Raw genomic sequence first — 21,678 nt, 5'->3', positions numbered from 1 at the left:
TGCCAGCATTTGAAAACTAAGGCAAAACAGAAAAAAATAATTTAGCAAAGTTGACTCCAGAAGAAATAGAAAAATTAAATAGGTTATTTAATTTACAGAAATTGAATCAATATCTTTACATATTTTTCCAGATAAAACACTCATCCCAGGTGGTTTTACAAGTGTGTTTTATCAAACATCTCAAGGAAAAGATTATTTCAATCTTAGACAAACTCCTTAAGAGTCTAGAACAAGAGGGAATGAAACCCAGCTTTTCCTGCGACACTTGTATAACCTTGACATTCAACACAGAGATAGCACAAGAAAGAAAAATCAGCGGCCAATGTCACTGATTAATGTAGGGGTAAAAATCCTCAAATAGGAAGCAAATGATTGATGATACTAGAAAATCTATTAATATAACTTACATATTAACATATTAAATGGGAAAACTTTTATGGTCCTCAATAGAGGGACAGAAAGCACTACCACGTTCATGAATAAGAAGACTTAATATCTTGAAGATTTTATTTCATTTCAAAATGATGTATAGATTGTATACAATTTTGTTCAAACCCCCCATAGGGTTTTACATAGTGCGTGACAAGCTAATTCTAAAATTAATATGGAAAAGCCAGAGAAAGAGCCACAACATACTTGACAAAAAAGAATGGGTTGTGGAAGCTTGCTTTACCAGATACCAAAACTTTCTATAAAGTTGTAGTAATTACGATGCTAGTACTGGGATGAGGATACACATATGGGCTGATGGAACAGAATAGAGAGCCCAAAAACAGATCACATGTATATGGGCTCTTTATATCATAAAAGGTGGCATTGCAGAATCTCTGGGGAATCAATGGACTTTTCAATAATTGGCTGTCCACATGGGGAAAAAAAAGGAAGACAGTTTCTATTGTACACACACAAAAATAAATTCCAAATGGATTAATAACTTAAATGTGAAAGGCAAAATTTAAAAACATTTAGAAGACAAAATAGAATACTCCTTGATGATCTTTGGAGTAGAGAAAGGCTTATTTAAAGATGGTCCAAAATATACATTGTATAAAATAAAATATTAAAATTGTGAACTTTTATTCATTAGAAGATACTTTTCTGTGAAAATGACTGAAAAGTCACAAGCTGAGATTTGCCATATAGAAAAACTGACAGAAAATTAGTATAGGAAATAAGTACAGAACTATGACAATTAAAAAAGACAAACCTGTCAGTAGAAAAATTGGCAAAAGGCATGAATTAGCATTTCACAGAAGAAATACAAATGGCCAACATCTATATGGAAAGATAGTCAATCACATTAGTAATCATCAAAAAGCACATTAAAACTACAGTGATTATGGCTGGGCACAGTGACTTACACCTGTAATCCCAACATTTTGGGAGGCCAAGGTGGCAGGATTGCTTAAGGTCAGGAGTTCAAGACCAGCCTGGGCAACATAGTGAGAGCCCTGTCTCTACAAAGAAAATTTAAAATCAGCATGGTAGAATGTGCCTGTACTCCTAGCTACTTGGGATGCTGAGGCGGGAAGATCAGTTGAGCCCAGGATCATGGCTTTGCAGTAAGCTATGATCATACCACTTCACTCCAGCCTGGACAACAGAGTGAGACCTTGTCTCTTAAAAAAACAATCAAAACCAACAGTGAAACCCTAGGTTTGCAAAAAATTTGGTGGCTGACAAAGCCGGGTGTTATATTGGAAATGTATTAGAGAATGTCGTTTACTACTGTTTAAAAGGTATGTGCTACAAAACTATTTACGTATGCCCATCACTCAGCAATTCTACTCCTAGGTGGAATTTTATGTGTATACACAAACCCCTTGGTCATGTATGGTGGGATACATGTACAAAAATGTTCACAGGGGCTTTTTTTGGGTTTTATTTAAATCCTGGAAATAGTTCTCATGACTACCAAGAGAACTGATAGACTGTGGTGTAGTCACACAGTGGAATATCGATCGGATCAATGAAATGAACTGTACTGTCAATATGATTATGATTCTAATGTAGAAGCTGAGTGAGGAACTGGGTTGCACAAGGATATACTGTACAGTATGATTTCATTAATATAAAGTTCAAGCTAGAAAAACTAAATGGTATCTTGTTTGGGATTCACACAAACTACAAAGGTAAAAAGAAATAGTTAACACAAAATTTAGGTAATGGTTTCCTCACAGGAAGAGAAAAGACTGGTTTGGGAAGGGTCATGCAACGGACATCAAAAGTTTTGCTTTCTGTCTTAAGCCAGGTGAGGAACCAACACATTTTGCTATAAAGGGCCAAATAATAAATATGCCTTTGCAGGTCATATGATCTTTGTTGCCACTGCTGGGCTCCGACCTTGTAGTTGACCAGAGTTAAACTAATGTGTGTGATTGTGTGCCAACAAAGCTTTATTGCCAAAAACAGGCAACAGGCCAGGCTATGCCTTTTTGCTGTAGTTTGCTGACCCCTGAGCCAGGTGATAGGTTTGGGGTTCTTACATTTTTTTTTTCTTTAAAAGTTGTTTATATGACATACATACTTAATATATTTCAAAAATTTTTAGAGGCCTAAAAAGAAGGTACAAAGCTCCTTTTTCATGAAATTTTAGAATATCAGAGATAGAGACAAAGCAGTTCTTGTACAAAGATTAAGAATCAACATTGCCTGAGATTTGGCAGTGGCAGTTCTGGAAACCAGAAGACAGTGAAGCAGTGTCTTGACCTTCTAAGGGAAAATGATTTCTAACCTAGAATTCTATCCCCATCTAATGGAAGCCCTCAGGAGAGAGTGCCAGGAGCCCACACCACATTGCTCAGCCTCCTGGGGCCTGTACTCCTGGACTCTGCCTTCCCTTTGCGGATGAACCGTCTGTCCTCTCTGAGGCCAGTCACTTTGCTTGTCCAGCTTGCTTCATGCTGCAAATATTTATCGTGAGGTTGCCATAGGCACTGGGGATACAGCAGTGAACAAAACAGGCAACAATCCCTGTCCTCATGAAGCTTGCATTCTAGTATCATAGGTCCTCGATAAGCCAGAGGAGTTAAATATCTCATACAGTAGGAAATGGTTAAGTACTAAGGATTTTAGGTAATGGTTAAGTACTGCATTTTAGGTAATGGTTTTAGGTAATGGTTTCCTCACAGGAATGGTTAAGTACTAAATGGTTAAGTACTAAAATAAAGCCGAAGAGAGAGGATGGGGAGTGGAGAGTGGCAAGGATTGCAGTTTTAGATGATGGCCTCGGAATGCCAACAGGAAAGGCGACACTGTGGTTTCCTTCAAGGAAATTGCTCCAGCAGTAAGCAAGCTCTTCTCTCCTGCATCCACTATTATTTTCTCTGCTCTCCTAGCACATTCTTATGAGCATGCCAACATGCTATGGAAGCTCCCAGACTTCAAAACAAAACCTTCTTGACCCATATCCCCTTTATCCCATTTCTAGTCTCCCTTTCAGAACAGAATTCCTCGAGAGTTGCCTATTCACTAATTCCTCTTGTCTCATTCTCTCCTCAGTCTTTCATTAGGATTCAGTCCCCACCCGTCCACTAAAACAGGTGGACTTGTTTTAGTGTCTTTTTCCAGTCACCAGTGACCTCCTCTGAAGTAAAATTAAAATGAGTTAATACTTGCATGGCTCTCGGAACAGAGCCTGGTATGTAGCCTGTGCAGGCATTTATAATAAATTAATATATTCTATAATGGGAAATAAAATTTTAATATCCAGTTTATTAAGGGCCTACCCTACTGGAATATAAACTTCATGAAGACAAGGATTGTTGCCCATTTCATTCACTGCTGTGTCCTCAGTGCCTGTGGTAACACCATGATAAATATTTGTGGAATGAAGTCAGTGGGATAAGTGGGGTGACTGGCCTCTGAGAGGATAACAGTTCATTCTCAAAGGGAAGGCAGAGTCCAAGTCTTAATGTTGAAAATGTGAAACCAAGAATTGATGATTTAGAAATCAGGAGATAAATCCTGTGTTGAGTGTGATTACTTTGAGTGAAGGGTGTAAGGAGAATTGTAAAGTGGACTGTTGTTTTTCATGATAAGCCTTGACTACCTTTTGTTTTGTTTTGAAAGCTATGAATATGTATTACTTTGACTTTTAAAAGGCGTCTCTTAAAGAGTTGATTCTTAACTGGGTGGGAAGTTTTACGGATTGCTGGTGGAAGCCTCTCTGGAGGAGGTGGGGTTCTCCTTGTATCTCATGTGCAGTTGGCAGCATCCTCAGCGGTTCTGCGGAGTTTGGGAATGACGTAGCTGAGCAGACTTCTGTTGTATTCACGCCTTTGGGCCTCTTCAAATTCAGAATTTGAAAGTTTTCCAATTGTTGCCTTTTATTTCCTTAAGACTGGCTTTTTATTATCTTTTAGATGGGGGCCGGTGTGGAGGGGGAAATGCAAAGGCTATCTCAGCCTGAGATTTTTTGAGGACCCTCTCTTGACAGATCGTGATGTGGCCTGCAATACTTGACAAACCACATTTTTCTCAATTGTGTTTGATAAGATGGAGCCTTAATGCTCCTCAGAGCCACCAAGCACATGAAAGATAAAAGCACTCGAGTGCTGTCTTCTATAAAAATGATTGTATCAATAGAGACAAACCTAACAATATTTAGTTCAGAGGCAGGTAATATGCATTTCAGGGTTTCTCGGTCAATAACACTGTGATATTCTGTATAAGAAAAATGTAAGTTTTTGTTCTCTTTGCTCAGTTAATGTATATTGATTGTTTTCCTTTATAAATGATAAATAGGGAAGGCTTAACTAAATCTTGTTCTCTAATGTAAATACTTCAGTGTGATTCCCTCTAGCACAAAGGCCCCATTTTTCTTCCATATTTTCATATCTGAGTTTAATTCATACTGCTTTTTGGAACTCTATGGAGAGCAAGTAGGTCAAAGATCTTAATAGAGATAATACAATTCCATCAGCATTCCTAGAAGATAGATATTATTCCCATTTTACAGAACAGCCAGTCCATTTGGAAAGGTGGGAATAACTTGCCCAAGGTCATGTCCTAGTCAGTAGGAGAGATGGCCATGAATATAGGTCATTGTGATGCAGTATCAGGGGAAGGAGGCTTTGGCTTCTGGAAAGGGAGAAACATCCAGGGATTACACACAAACTAATCTTATCCCCTTTGAAGTGCATGCCTGGGAACCAGGTTATGTCTGTTGGATGCCATTACTTATACCATTTTCCAGTCCCTTGTGTGGGAACTGTCACAAGAGCCAGAGGCATGTTGTTAGGAATAGCCACCCCACTAAAGGAACTTGAAAATTCTTATACAGAGCCAAAGAGATACCCTGAGCCATATCTGGTGGATAAGGTAACTAGTGGAGCTGTTTGCTGTTGGTTTGGGTGAAAAATAAGACCTGACTGTATAGTACTTAGAGTTTTGCTTTTTTGTTTGTTTGTTTTTTGTAGCTTGTAAAGCTCCAAGACCACCAAAGAGCATTCACAGAATAAATGTGTAAGAATATCCTTAAGTAGATTCATACTCAGTACTTTATATGGGAGCCCCCCAGTTCTCCCCGCCCCTTTTAAAGTTCTTTTAAAGTTAACCTTTTGAGCCACCCCCTTCCTATGTGCCAGGCACTATGCTAATCACGTATGTGATCATTTTTTTCATTCATTCTTGCAACAACCCTAGGAGCTTGTGGGATTTCTTCTCCCTTTGCAGATGGGAATGTTAGCACCCCCAAAAGTTGATGTGCCTTGTCTAAGATGGGCAGCAAAGATGGAATGAAAACCAGGCCAGCGTCCTTGCCACCTCATACTACCTTCTTGGTAACTCTCCACTGTCATGAGTTCCCTGTGACACTTGTACTCGGAGACATATTCTTAGCATGACCCTGTTGGCCATGGATCTAAAATAATATAAAGAACCTCTGCCTGATTGTCACTTTTGAACGCACACCTAAGCTTTTCACTTCAGAGTCGGCAAGCCCTGTCTGTATGCCTGACACTACTCTAGGCACCAGGAAACAGGAGGCAGATCTGTGAATTCCCATTGACACACCCAGTCTGTTAGCCAAAGCTCCATTTCCTTAAACACTTCAGATTCCATTCACTCTGCCCATGCCTTCTTAAACTTGGCTGTCTCCCAGCAGCTCCTGCACCCTTCTACTACCATGAGCATGGCTTTGGTGGAGCCCTGGGGCGTATCTTCTCTAACTCACTGTGGTTTCAGTGTTCATATATTGCAGCTATGTATCTTTGTCCTATACAATAAAGAATAAAGAACCTTCCAGGGTTCATAAGTTGCAATCCCTTCCAGCAGTGTATCTTGGTCCTAATCGCCCCCTTTATAATTTAGGGATACTGAAAGAGATTTGGACAACTAAGAATATCCAGTTAAATAATGACAAAGGCATATTTGCTTTCCTAAGAAACATCTGTTTGTTTTATCCAGTGGATGCTTTTCAGAAGGAAATATTGTATAGTGGCAAGACCACGACCTAATTAGCCTCCACACCCATAACCGAAAACCATTATTACTTTTCTGATGGTACCTTATTTAGGGAAGAAAAAAAATAAACTGGCACCCTCTCCCTGTCAGTTTCTTCCTAATTGCGTCAACAAAAATTAGTCCCCGGGCATGTGGGAGCTGGGCAGGACCGGGTACCCTGTGGCCTGAGGAGTGGTGGGTGAAACTTCCATCTCCCCACCAGCACACAGTCTGGCCCTTAGGAGATGTACATGGAGACTTTTCCAGCCTTGCCCCAGTCCTGTCCCACCACTCCCACTGACAGCATCCATTGTCTGAGCACCATCTGGTCTTGAGCCCTAAGAAAGGGCCAGTTTGTGGACTGGGCAGCTTTTCATATTTGGCTTCATTTTTGCTACTTTCCTGATGAACGCCACCTTGTCATGTCGATGCCAGCCTGTTTGATGAGCTGGGCACCTGAATGATGTGTGCAAAACTTTCCTAGCTCTTCTGGACTAGAAAACACTAATCCTGTTTGCTTATCTGCCGCCCTTGAAGCAGAGATGAGAGTGGCAGTTGAAGGAGGTTTGAAATCCTGGAGCAGAGCCAAGGCCTCTTTGCCTGCACACTCCACTCTGCATGTTCCAGCCGTAGGAACAAACTGCATTATTTTGTTTCAAACTGTGCTCAAGGGAAGCCAAGACCTTGTAACTGGAAACTTACCAAACAGAGAATTCTAAGACCAAATTTAGTGTTCTATTTAAAAAATAAAATAAATTGAACATTTTGTTTATCTTCTATATGTTAAAAAAGAGAGAGAGTAACCTGGTTCACACTAACCACCTGAGAAGAGTATGCAAAGAAGTGAGAAGAAAACTAATCCTTTTGGTGAAGAGGGAAATCCTTAAGAAATTATAATGAAGTGGCATGGAATAGAGGCTTTGCAGCCAAACTTCCAAGTAACACAGCCTCTCTAATCTCCGTTATATACAATTTTTTTGTGGTCCAGAGAATATTAAAAACTTAAGGGAACTTCCATGGACAGAAAATAGGAGAGATTGGTGGGTTTTACTTATGCGGGCATTCTCTGACTTTAAAATGTATAGATAATTAATTGCTTGTTGAACTGTATTCTTCATTTAATTATGTGTGAATTGGTTTTCTCTTATTCATGTTAAACTCTAATTGGAATGAAGAACCTTGAGATACCATAGAGACTCTGTAATATAATATAGAATTTCAACAGGTTAATTTGTGACACTTTGATGTGACTTCAACCAGCCATGGTCTCTCTGCTAGCTCCTACCTTCCTCTCCTGCCTCTTCTCCCATTGCTTCAACAAACATCAAGCACCTGCTTTGGATGAGGCACAGGATTCAGATTGTCAGTGATTCCCCAGTTCTGATCCACGGATTAGCATTATGTTAGAACCACCCAGAAAACTTGTTAAAATGCAGGTTCTTGGGCACCATCTCTAGACATTCTGGTTCACAAAGTCTCGTATGGAACCATGGAATGTGTATTTTTTAAGGTTCCCTGGATGACTGATACACAGCCTGATTTGGAACCAGTGAATAGACGGTTCTGTAAGACAAAAACAATATTTATTCTTTGGTGGCTGTTATTTTGCATCGTTAGACTCATTTTCATGTGGACACGACATAATAGAGACTGATCAAGTTCATTTAGAAGATGTTTATGCATACCGACTGGCACTTAAAAAGCTCTTTGTTTCCATATTCTCTTTGGGAGAGCTTTGATTGGGGCCTTGGCTAGTCTAGAAAAGGGCCATAGCTAAGTATAATCTGTTCAGGCTCTCAGTAATTTTACGGAATACCAATGCAGTCCGCCAGTGTAATTTGGGGTGCATGTGTGTAAACAGGTGATATTTCTTTTTCTTTTTTTTTTTTTTTTGCCATTTCATTAAATTCATCCCATTTCTGCCATGGCAGAAAATTTTATTGTTTTAGTAATGCGATCAAGTCGTGAAATAAATTGTATCGTTCTTAGATTGTAGGACTGATAGCTTCTTGTGTGACTCTTATGAATCAAAATTTTAATGGATAATATTTAAGTCTTTGGCATCATAATCTACTTAAAAAGCCCTAAATGGCACCCACTTTGGCAGACATGACAGTCATAAAAGAAATTTGAGCACCTACTGGGTGCTTATGATACTGGGAGCAAGGACTCATAATTTCCCGTGTTGTTTCTGCAGACTGAAAGTGTGGTCACTTTGGTGAACCAAGGTAGTATGTTATGAGGTTAGACCATGCAATCATGGGTCAGTGCAGACACGGAGCACGTTCACATTTGTTCTTTTCTGCTATCTTGATAGCTTCAGAGTCTACCAGCTAGATGTGTCAGACAGCCCTGCTGGAGGTATCTTTTCCCAAGAAAAAAGACAGCAGGAGTGGAGGAGAGAGTATCAGACTGCAAGTCAGGATGGCTTTGTTCCACTTCTGCCTCTGCCTTGTACTTAATCCTCCCTGTGCCACTTTCTAGCCATATGGCCTTGGGCAAGTTACTTGACCTCTCTGAGTCCCTCTGTCTTCTTCTGTGAAAATGGGGATAGTATTCACACCTACCTCAAGGTGGTTAAAAAGATCCAGTGACCATCCAGACATGAAAGGACAGAGCCCAGCACTGGGTGCACTGTTCACTCTGTAAATGTTACTTGAGGCTGAATCTCATCCTTGCAGGCCATAAACCCCGATTTGACTTTCAGAAACAAGGAGAGCGATAAAGATCCTGGGAGAGTTCTGAATGTTAGGATCACTGTGATAGCGGATAGGGAGTGAATCCAAGCAAAACAGAATAGTCACAGCAACTCCCATGAAGTTTTGCATCCGGACCACTTCTCACTAGTCATTTAGTCGTTGAATAAATTGTCATTTCTCATTCAAGTCCTCACAGAGCTTGAGTGGCCTGAGAAGCTGCTGTGTTTGCTTGACCCACCCTTTCCCCCTGACTGGCCTCTAGCAGGGAAGAGGACTAGCAGCCTCTTGTCTTCAACCTTCAGGCCTCTGATGTCTCTGTCTCTGTGAAGCAGGCCTGATTCTTGCCCCAGGCAGAATTAATGATTCTTTCTTTATATGCTAACGCACTTGAACCTCTATTACAGCACCTCTTTCATAATGCTTTTGTGTGGAAGTTGATTGTTTGCATTTTGATCTTTCTCTCTCTATTTTAAATTGCTTGAGGGCATGGCATGTGCACATAGTGGATACTCAGTAATTGTCGGATTAATATAGATCAGAACGCAGAAGCAGTTTCGTGGGAGCTAAGAGCCCAGAATCCAGAGCTCAACTTCCCTAGGTTCACATCCTAGTTCTGCCGATAGCTGTGACCTTACACAAGTTCCTCAACACCCAGGAGCCTTAGTTTCCTCATCTATAAAATGGGGACAATAATGCTACCTACCTTATAGGGCTGTTATGAAAATTAAATGAGTTAGATATATGTGAAGCACTGTTCTCAGTGACTGGCAGATTGTAATATGAATTCAGTGGTCATGATGGTGGCCTGTTTTTTTTGGTTGTTGTTTTGTTTTGTTTTTTTGAGATGGAGTTTCATTCTTGTCACCCAGGCTGGAGTGCAGTGGAGCGATCTTGGCTCACCACAACCTCTACCTCCCGGGTTCAAGTGATTCTCCTGCCTCAGCCTCCTGAGTAGCTGGGATTACAGGCATGTGCCACCACGCCCAGCTGATTTTGTATTTTTAGTAGAGACGGGGTATCTCCATGTTGGTCAGGCTGGTCTCAAACTCCCTACCTCAGGTGATCTGCCCGCTTCAGCCTTCCAAAGTGCTGGGAACTGTAGGCGTGAGCCACCACGCCCAGCTGATGGTGGCTGTTTTATGGCTTGAATCTTCTGAGTTTTTTTTTTTTTTCTTTGGGACAGAGTCTCACTCTGTTGCCCAGGCTGGAATACAATGGCGTGATCTCCACTGACTGCAACATCCGTCTCTCGGGTTCAAGTGATACTCATGCCTCAGCCTCCCAAGTAGCTGGGACTACAGGTGCGCATCACCACACCCAGCTAATTTTTTTATTTTTTGGTAGAGAAAAGGTGTCACTCTGTTGGCCAGGCTGGGCTCAAACTCCTGACCTCAAGTGATCCACCTGCCTTGGCCTCCCAAAGTGCTAGGATTACAGGCGTGAGCTACCACCTGCAGCCTACAGTCACTTTCTAAGGTTAGATTTGCCGAAGAAAACAACAGGAAACAGTCCCTTTTCTTTTTCTTTTTTTACTACTTATGCAAATTTAGTAACTCACCACCTGAAGGTTCCTTAGTTTCTTTATGTGTGGATGCCTGACAGATAGATACTCATGATTCCATATTCAGTTATGCTTTCTTTTTAAAAGTATGATTCCTTATTAAAGCAATAGTATAGATCCATTAGCTAAACATAAATTATGATTTATATTGTCAAAGAAATAGAAATACCCACTTATACTAGATTTGAGGTGTCAAATCAATTTCTTCTTGAGTGCCCACTTTGATCCATTGATCAAAGGTGCATGTGAGGCTGGGCATGGTAGCTCACACCTGTAATCTCAGCACTGTGGGAGGCCGAGGTGGGCAGATCACTTGAGGTCAGGAGATCGAGACCAGCTTGGCCAACATGGTGAATCTCCATCTCTACTAAAACTACAAAAACTAGCTGGGTGTGGTGGCATTGTGCCCAGCTACTCAGGAGGCTGAGGCAGGAGAATCACTTGAACCCAGGAGGCAGAGGTTGCAGTGAGCCGTGATTGCACCACTGCAACGCCAGCCTGGGTGGCAGAACGAGATTCTGTATAACCAAAAAAAGTGCATATGAGGAAGGATTCTGGGCCACACCCCGACTCTGTGATCGGTTAGTAATGTCTGTCACAGATACAGTGTGGAAGAATGGCGGCACGTTGACTGTCCCTATATTGAATAAATTGTTATCAGTCCCTCATGTAACCTTGCCTTTTTCTTTTTCATCTTAAAGATGAAAAGAAAGCTCTTTCCTCACTCACGGTGCTGTGGGCTTATTTACAGTGTAGTTTACCACACCATAGTTTTCTGCCTCTGCTTTGGTAGCTAAAGCTTTTCTCTGGCAGTTTTAGTTGCTTTGATGTTGTAAAGTGTCAAATCTTGGCACGAAAGCTCGTTGCCCCGGTTAATAACTTACTCTAATTACTCTAGTAGATAGCTTTAAAAAAAAAAAATGGAGAGAAGTGATTAAGCAGGCGGTTGATTGCCTGTGTAAGCTTTCTCCTGACTAGGTGATATTGCTGTTGGGGGAAGATGCTTTCCTTCACTCCTTGTTGGGTGTTTTTTTTTTGTTGTTTGTGTGTGTGTGTTTTTTTATTCCTTCCCTTTCCCAAAAAATAATGGAGAAGGAAAAAGTAAGATGAGTTCCACCAAATTGAAAATAAAACTACTGGAAGAACGATTGTTCCCATTACCCCCTAAAAAGAAGCCCTGCATTTCAGCTGCTAAGAAAAGCGAGACACTTTGCTCTTTCCTTCTACTCACATGTCCGGCATCTGTCTAGACTAGCTGAAGGTTCTTTGATTTCTGAGATGTTCTAAGCTGCCTTTCTGCTAGAGTATCTTTGATAGTTTCTTGAAAGCCTATTCCTCCCCCACTAAATACAGTAACTACAATTTGAACATAGCTGAACCCTTTATAATTAAAGGTTTTTCTCATACCCATGGAAGGGTTGAAATAGGTTAACTTCACAGAGTCCCTGCAGATTTTGCTTAAAACGTTTTGATGATTTTAGAGAGGATTTGTCATTTGAGAATAAATCATAATCAAAACAAACAAAAACCACAGCAGTGTTTGAATCATGACACCATGATACCTACGAAGGTGGTTTATAATTAAATAAAAGAATCAAGTTCTCAAACTGAGAAAGGGAACAACTTCCCAAGGCACACAGCATTTTTTACAACTCTTCTAAATAAGATGATCCATGGTCAAAATGAACAAACTTAAGAATGACCTCCCTTTAAAGTCAGTAATCTGGTATCCTTTCTATATTTATCATTTTATTCATTTCTCTTTGTTTAGGTTCAGAGGGGAAATCCAAATGCCTCTAACCCTGTGAAGCAGGTGTTGGTTTGATTATTTAACCTTTTGAATTCTAGGATGGAAAGAATGACTGTGACCATCTGATTGTCTTCCTCTGCCAGCTTTTAGAGCTTGGAATCTTAATACTTTTTCAAAGATGTACAGCCTCTAGTTGTGATCTATTAGGCAATTGCAATTTGTTAAATGTCTATAATCCCAGCACTTTGGGAGGCGGGCGGATCACATGAGGTCAGGAGTTCGAGACCAGCCTGACGTGGAGAAACCCTGTCTTTACTAAAAATACAAAAAATTAGCCGGGCATGTTGGTGCATAGCTGTAATCCCAGCTACTCGGGAGGCTGAGGCAGGAGAATCACTTGAACCTGGGAGGCAGAGGTTGTAGTGAACCGAGATTATACCATTGCACTCCAGCCTGGGCAACAAGAGTGAAACTCTGTCTTAAAAAAAAAAAGCTGTCTGGTAATCTTGCCTATTCTTCCTCATGGTATGAATCTGGAGGCATTCTCCATTCCCCCAAACATTTTCTCAGCACCAACTCTGTGTCGAGCATAGTAAGAGGTAAGAAGAGGAATATTTGGGAGACCAAGGAGGGCGGATCACCTGAGGTCAGGAGTTCGAGATCAGCCTGACCAATTTGGCGAAACTCCATCTCTGCTAAAAACACAAACATTAATTGGGTGTGGTAGTGGGTGCCTGTAATCTCAGCTACTCAGGACGCTGAGGCAGGAGAATCGCTGGAACCTGGGAGGCGGATGTTGCAGTGAGCCGAGGTCACACCGCTGCACTCCAGTCTGGGTGACAGAGCAAGACTCCATCTCAAAAAAAGAAAAAAGAATAAAAAAAAGATGGAGTCCGATGTGGTCTTGGTCCTTGACGAGCTCATATCCATAGCCCTTGTGTTCCTGGTCGCCTGAGGTCATCTACCTCTGAGTTATTCAGAGTATCAGGGGCCAAGTAAGGAAGAGGGCTATGCCCTGGTCCGGTGATGGAGATGGGGTGACTGAAAGGTAGTGGTTCCTACATAGCTCATGAATTCCAGCTGGGCCCTGGAGCTGCAGAGATGAGAAAGCAAGACCAGCTTAAAGACAGACCCTGATTTGCTTCGGCTTAGTGCAGCTGAAGAAGGTAAACTGGGGACAGAGAAGGAGCCTTCTTCACATCAAAGGATAGCAATTCCTCTAGAATTGTGAGTTGTCAAAGCTGGAAAGGAACACAGAAATCTTGTAGCCTAGTCTCTTGTTTTACATACAGGACAAATTGAGACCTAGGAAAGGAAGTGGCTTGCCCAGGTCAAAAAGTTAGAAGAAGACTCCAAGCAAGTATTTGAAAGGGAACATGACAAAAAGCAAGACTTTCCAACACTTTCAAGCCAGCCTGTCAGATATATGTACTCAAAATGGAATGTAAACCTTTCTCTTTGAGTAATAATAATTACTTCATTGTCTAGAATTTCCTGTGGATTAAAGACACTACAACACCTTAGTTAAATGTAACTCATCCCCAGGAAATGATCAGATCTGTGTTTGTTTTAAAAATGATTATTTTCTGTCATTGGTATTTAGTCCCAGACATTTGGACATCTAGCAGCAAGGCAAATACATATCCGTGTCATTTAACAATGTCAACAGGGACAATACCTCATCTATTTCAGAGTCCTCCGCACCGTGGATGGCACAGGGTATGCATGTGAATACTTTTTGAATTTATTATGCATTGTGGAAACACAGTGGCCGTTATATTCTGACAGACCTGTATGTGAGTCCCAGTTCTGTCACTTACTGTTGATGTGGCCTTGGGGAAGTTATTTCACCTCTGAAACTGTTTCCTTATCTGTGAAATGTGGTGATGAGTGTATTTGTGTATCAACACACACACACACACACACACACACACTTTCCTTTAAAACAATACTTTGCAAGGGTCTAAACCCCAACCTGGTACCTACACATATTGTGGTTTTGTCTTTTGAGGGGGCATTCTTATTTTTATTTCATGTTAAGTTGCAGAGCTGCTATTAGGATTCTGCAGAGGCATTGGAATCTAAGACTGTGACAATCTGGGCTTTATCTCTGAGAAATGACTGAAAAAAAAAAAAGGTGTCCTTGTGATTTGCCCAACTCCATCACTGATCATTCTCCATTCATGTTCTACCCCCACTGCCTTCTCCTCATCTCCCTTTGCCTCAAAGAAAACTAACAGAGCCATATAGAAAGCTCTGAGATATAAATGACCTTGTGCACCTTTAATTGAGGACAGAATTTGCTGAAGTGCATCCCAAAATCCACCAGTGGTTTACTTTACAGTCTGTGTCCTGGCTAGACTGGCTGTTGGCTGTATAATTTGTCTAGTTTTGTCTGGAGTCTTAGACTATTCAGCTGCTTCAGGGCAAAATCTTTTGGGGTGTCATTAAATGAGATTGATAATTGGCTTCTGATGAATATTCATTGTGACTAATGACTTTGGGCAAATTTTACACATACTATCTTTCCATTCTCCCACTGAGTGAGATTTTGATAGAATCATTTTCTTCAACTTGCACTGCAATTATATATTCACAATACACCTTTGTTGACTACACACCAAATTACATACTTTCCTTACTTTTAAAGCTTGTATTCTGTAAGGAATGAACATAGGCCTTTAGGACTTTTATTTTTAGAAACAGGGTTTAGAATTATTTTGAAAATAAGCGGCAAGCGATACTTTACAGAACAGAGTGCACTGTTTCTGATTGAGTATAGATATATGGTAAGACTTTTCTTATAATCAACTGACTGTCCTTAAGTAATGATGCATATAGTTTATGTCATTTAGTATTTTGGAAAAGAGCCATATAATTCCCTGTTTTGTTTGTTTCTTAATCAAATGAGTAATGCATTTTACCCCAATTGCAGAGATTTGGCCCTTAGAAAACCTACTAATGAAATGATCAAGCACCTTAAAAGTTTGATTTTTTTTTTTTTTTTTTTTAAGAAGGATAAGTAATTTTAAAGTCTTGGCATTGAGGTTGGTAGGTTTGCTTTTGAGGTTAAAAAGACATGAAAAGAACATTATCTGAAGATGAGATCTCTGCTACTTTATCAGTTGAAATAGGCTTTTGACCCAAACCAGTTTAACCTAAAAAGAGTCACATAATCAAGTTCTGGCTTAACCAGGTTCATTCTATTAAATGACTTTTTCAAAGAGAATCACAAATTAATTCATGTGATGATGTTACCTTCATTTGTATGGGACCTTATAGATTTTGAGGTGCTTTTATTTATTTATTTATATGTTGTGGAGTTAGAAAGGAGGCACACGATTGAATGGGCGAATGGATGAATGAATGACTTGGTTTTCCAAAAGTGCCATGCTTGTGTTTCTAAGCTTGCTGTTTTTGTTTTAGACATTTTTTTCTGTCTCTCTTTTTTGGGGGACAGAGTCTAGCTCTGTTGCCCAGGCTGGAGTGTAGTGGTGCGATCTCAACTCACTGGCAACCTCCACCTCCTGGGTTCAAGCAATTCTCCTGCCTCAGCCTCCCGAGTAGCTGGGACTATAGGCATGTGCCACCACGCCTGGCTATTTTTCTGTATTTTTAGTAGAGACGGGGTTTCGCCATGTTGACCAGGCTGGTCTTGAACTCCAGACCTCAAGTGATCTGCCCACCTCAACCTCCCAAAGAGCTGGCATCACAGGCGTGAGCCACCGTGCCCAGCCTGTTTTAGACTTTGAGTCATGTACCTTATTCTGTGAGACTCACGGGAATGTTGGTATGCTACTGATAAAAGCCAAACTACTAAACTGTCTTTGTATTATGAGTATATTCTAAGAAAAAATAATTTCTTTATTCAGGACACATCCCATTAACTAGTGCATGTGTGTGTGTTGTGTATTCTGGGCCACTGAGAACATGGAGGTGAAGACAGGATCTTCCTGTACTTTACAGTCAGGAGACAAACATGCAGTCAGTTATGGTCCAGTTAATAATGAGTGCCTGTGGGTTGGATGCAGTGGCTCATGCCTGTAATCCCAAGATTTTGGGAGGCCAAGGTGGGTGGGTCACTTGAGGTCAGGAGTTTGAGACCAGCCTGGCCAACATGGCGAAAACCTGTCTCTACAAAATATACAAAAATTAGCCAGGCGTGGTGGCACACACCTGTAGTCACAGCTACTCAAAAGGCTGAGACAAGAGAATTGCTTGAACCGGGAGGCGGAGGCTGTAATGAGCTGAAATCGTGCCACTATACTCCAGCCTGGGTGACAGAGTGAGACCCTGTCTCAATAATAATAATAATAATAATAATAATAATAATAATTGGTGCCTATTCACAAGGAGCCAGGGAAGACTTTGAAGAGGAAGTACTTACACAGAGACCTGAGGGAGGAGTTTGCTAGAGGCACAAATCCAGGCCAGTTTGGGGGATGGGTGGAAAGGGAGGGGAGGAAAAGGAGTATATGACTCTATCTAAGTGATGTATTCCAAGGACAGACTTGGAGAAGACGGTACAGAGTGTGACTACAGATGGCTGCTGTAAAGCTAGACTGTGGGCTGGTGGAGCCATCCGGGGCTAGGCATGCCCCCAAAGACTTCCGAGTAGGAAGTGATGGGCCGGAACCTGGACTTGAGGAGGAGCGCTCTGGCAGCTAGTTAAAGATGTGCAGAAAGAGCTGAGACCCGAGGCCAGTGGAACCCTCCAGGCTGACTTCAGGGTGGAATCAGGTCAGAGTTGGTTCATTCTCCACTCACTCAACACCAGCAAGGAGTTTTCATCTCTAAGAAGCCCTGAAGGGATTAGTTGTGTGTGTGTGTGTGTGTATATGTAAAATACAGAATATACTTATATGTGAAATATATAAATATATATTTTATATATATAACTAATGATATATATAAAATTAATGTTTTGATATTATATATATATGTGTGTACATATATCAGCCTCCTTTATATGGGTACCTATGGAAATAGAATGTGAAGGGATGGGTTAAACCTGCCAACCTTGACGGGGTCACTGGGAACAGTTCTTGGGGGCCTGCTGAATGAGATCCGGTTCATGGCATGGACCTGGCTTCAAGAACGGGGTCTGGAGGAAAGAGTCAGGGCAGGCGGGGGTGGGAGTGGCAGCCCTGGCTTTAACACACAGTTCTCACAACTGGGAAACATCAGCAGAATACCCAATTTAAAGCTGTTCATGTTACACTAACCTCTGGGATGCTTTTAACTGGGCCTTGGCACGTCACTCTTTTGCCACGTAAATGTCCTTCTGTCAGCAAAGGCCAGTTAACAGCTTCCAAAAGAAGCAAAGTCCTCATGGGAACAGGCTTCCCTGAAACCAAAGAAACATTAAAGAAAAAAAGACAGAAAGAAACATGTGTTGTTGGCTTTGTCACTTCATAGCTATGTCTCCAAAGGTTGCTTTTTTCCCCCTTTCTTTTCACTACATTGAATTTTGTAGCAATTGTATCCCTTTATATTATCTTTGTTTCCTAAATTTTTAATAGCATAAAATACTGATTATATGATGTCTCTAGCTCTTAAGAAAAAAAAAATACAAAATACGGGTAAGTCAAAAGACTGTGGAGAGGAAGGATTAGTCAGTAAACAGTGCCATAGCAATTGATTACCTATGTGGAAAAAATAAATTCTCACCTCAGTCCTTAAACCTAAAGTAATTCCAGATGGACTGAAGAGTTAAATGCTAAGGGAAAATTTAGAGGACTTTCTTGGGATAAAAGTGGTAGAAACCATCATGGAAGAAAATATTTGTCTATGTAATTATGTAGACCTTCTCTTTGCCCAGAAATTCAAAGAAAATTAAGTATAAATTATTTTCAAAACATTACAAAGGCTGGATATTCTTTGCATATCATCAGTGATTGCTTATAAACCAGTAAAAATTACTAACACTCATTTTTAAAGTGGGCTAAGAATATGAATAGACCATTTGTCTATTACATAAGTACAGTCAAGAAACATATGACAAAATGTTCAACCTTAGTCCTGATCAGAATCAAAATAAGAGTAAAATAGATACAATTTTAAAGCTACTAACTTGACTACAAGGAGTAGTGCTGGTGAGGGGAAGGGAGGCCAGAATTGTGGTGGATGGCTGGGGCTGGGGGGTATAAAGAGTCTCCATCCTTCCTCTATTCATTATACTAACATATTTATGATATATGTATTTATTAAGTGCCTTGAAATATTTATAACCTTTGTCTCTGAATTCTGCATTTAGGAACTATAGATATAAATTATTGACCTGTATGATTATATTACTTAATGGTAGTAGAGTAGTTAAATGTATTAATAGCATGGGAAATTCAAGTATCGTTAAAAGGTATTTTTTCTAAGAATATTTAAAGAATATTCTGGATTTGTGCCTTTAAAGCATCATTAAGAGATACCTTTTTCTAAGAATATTTAAAGGAAAATGGCATCAGATAATGTTCACTTTTAAGAAACACAAAAGAATACTGTATTTATAGTCATCCTAATTGTATTTAAAAAGGGAATATATGTGCTTGTGTGTGTAAGAACCTACAATGTTAAATCTTCCAATGGTGGTGGCATTTATTTTAATCCCTTTCTCCATTTTAAAAATTTTCTATTTCTTATATTAGCTTTATAATCAGAAAAAAAGATTTTTTGAAAAGAAAGCTCTTACTAAATTTGAATTAGGGTGATTGAATTAACTTAGAATGATTTCTCCAGGCTTTTCAACTTATCATGTAAACATGTTGAAGAATTATAGAATTGTGTTGCTGAAATCAAATGGCGGTGTCTCCTCCCTTGGATTTGTTCATTGATCTCTGCTTTGCTCTGTTCCAGCTGACTGCCTGCATCCACGGGTCTGCGGCGATGCTCTACCCCATGTACTGGCAGCACGTGTACATCCCCGTGCTGCCGCCACATCTGCTGGACTACTGCTGGTAAGGTGGCTGGCCCTGTCCTCTGCTTCTCCTTTGCCCTGAACTGACTGGGCATGTTAGGTGTGTCACCTGTTAATGCAGTTGGTGGCTCTACATTAAAAATACTAACTTTATCCAGCCTGGACAAAGTAGTGAGAATCCATCTGTACCAAAAAAAAAAAAAAGTCAGGCATTGTGGCACATACCTGTAGTCCCAGCTACTCAGGAGGCTGAGTTGGGAGGATCATTTGAGCCAGAGAGGTCGAGGCTATAGTGAGCTCTAATTGTGCCACTGCACTCCATCCTGGGCAACAGAGTGAGACTCTGTCTCAGAAATAATAATAATAATAAAAATACTAACTTCAAAGTGGCATGGATTTAAGACTACCTGATTACATGGCCCTTTCATTTCCAGTTTTCTTATATGTCATGACAGAGTACAAGAGAGTGGGTAGTCATTTTTCCCATTTCTCAGTTTGGGAGAAACAATGCACCAAGAGGTTGCATGTTTGTTTGTTTGTTTGTTTTTTCCTAAAACAAATTGTAAACTGGGGACAGAAACAATTGAGATCTCCAAGGCCTTCAAGTTTCAGCCATGCCCTGGCACATTCCTTAAGATTCGTGCTCACTGTGGTTTGGGAGCACAAGCCAGACGGCACTAAACCGTCTGAAGTTCTTTGAGGAGAATTTCACCGTTCAGTGAAACGGACTTTAGTAGAAGGAAGAAACAAAGGTTTTGGTGACAGCCCTGCCATCTTGGGCAAGTCACTTGGCTTTAAGACTTTCTTTACTCATCTGTAAAAGGAAGTTGTTCAATACATAATCATGAAGATGAAACGAGATAACATATGAAAGGACCCCATGTAGAAAAGCTGGCTCATGGTGGGTGCTCAGAAAATGTTCCCACAGACATATCATTGTCCTCACTATCTGTCTTCAATAGATTACCAAAACAGACTGTCTTTGTGACCGATTTGGTTCCCTTTTCCTCATGAATAATTTCTTTCTCTAGTGTAATGCAGTTAAAGACATTGTCTCCAAACAGTTCAAGTTAACAGAAGTCCATAAGGGGGCATGGTACACAGAGAGGGAAAGGCACTAACTGCATGCCAAATATTGAGAGCTTCAGGAGAAGGGAACCCATTTGAGGGTCATAGCCCTGTTGCTTAAGGACAGGTGACATAGGACACTGACCACTGGTTCAGAGTGATTGAGTCCAGGTCAGTCATACTTTTGCTGGGATCTCCAGCCCATTTTGCCGTCATCTCACTGGAAAGGTTCACTCAGGTAGCCAGATTGTCCAAGGAGCTTAAAGGCATTCCACAGTCACTCCTGATTGGAACGTGCTGGGCTCACCCTCTTCCCAAGAAGCCATGGAGATAACAAGGACATAACTCAGGGCCATGATGTGAAAATCAGTGGCCCTCTCTCGTGCATAGCAGTCAGTGAATGGGCCTGATTCTTTCTTTATGATACATCTTTCTTATCAAGGTAGTCATCTTATTCATGCCTTTCTCCCACCTCTTGTGAGATTAAGGGGCGATATGTTTTCTACCATGTGGAATATGGAATCCTGGCTAATTTTGAATTTCTTCTTGATTCATCGGTGGTTGAACCCCACATTTTTTCACTATGTCTCTTCATACTTTGGTTTATTTTGGAAACTATTTTCAGTTAATGATGACGTCCAGGTACTGCTGGTCTAGATTTTTGTGTTCATCCCTTCTTGAGTGGGTAGGAAATAAAGTAATGTTTGCAGATAGGAAAGAATAAGGATGTAAACCCCTTATAACAGATTCACCATGTGACATTAAATGTTCGCGTTTGCTGTGTTCCTCAGGGAGTGTTTTCAAACCCTGGAGCCCATCCCAGACCCCTCCCCTGTATCCAGGTCTCCAGCCTCTCTCCTTCCATTGGAGACTCTAGGGAATGCTGGACTCTGCCCTAGTGAGGCTGCTCCTTCTGCTCCCGGACTCCAGAGGGAAGATTGTTAGATGCCGCCATGGTCTGGTGTGAGCTCCGCCCTGTCATCTGGCTGCTAGCACAGCCCCTAGGAACCTTCCTCCCTGCCGTGTCACTGTCATCTGCTTGTCTCTGGGATCTTCATCATCTGTTGGTTGAGATGTCCACATCCCCTTCCCATCTTATTCTCTGCTGTCTTCAGTGGCTTCAGAATCCACACTACTGGCCTCCTGTTATTCCCACTGAGATCGCATTTGCACTATTTTGTCATTGATAGTGAGATTACTCCCTCAGAGATGCCATGGAGTAGCACAAACAAGAATAGGACGGGGC

At 40.9% G+C, this 21,678-nt stretch overlaps 1 protein-coding gene across 1 annotated transcript in view; it reads left to right on the top strand.

Annotated features, from left to right (window-relative positions):
• The window catches only part of DENND1A (DENN/MADD domain containing 1A), a 497,378-nt gene that overhangs the window by 230,608 nt on the left and 245,092 nt on the right, over nt 1–21,678 (top strand). The window contains exon 9 of the mRNA XM_011965500.1: nt 19,304–19,404. Coding sequence (XP_011820890.1) covers nt 19,304–19,404 — 101 coding nt within the window. The remainder of the gene's footprint in view (nt 1–19,303; nt 19,405–21,678) is intronic.

The sequence above is a fragment of the Mandrillus leucophaeus genome, unplaced genomic scaffold (assembly GCF_000951045.1).
Source record: "Mandrillus leucophaeus isolate KB7577 unplaced genomic scaffold, Mleu.le_1.0 Scaffold729, whole genome shotgun sequence".
In the NCBI taxonomy this organism is placed as follows: domain Eukaryota; kingdom Metazoa; phylum Chordata; class Mammalia; order Primates; family Cercopithecidae; genus Mandrillus; species Mandrillus leucophaeus.
Note: the sequence above shows the minus strand (reverse complement) of the source record. Positions and strands in the feature narration are given on the sequence as shown.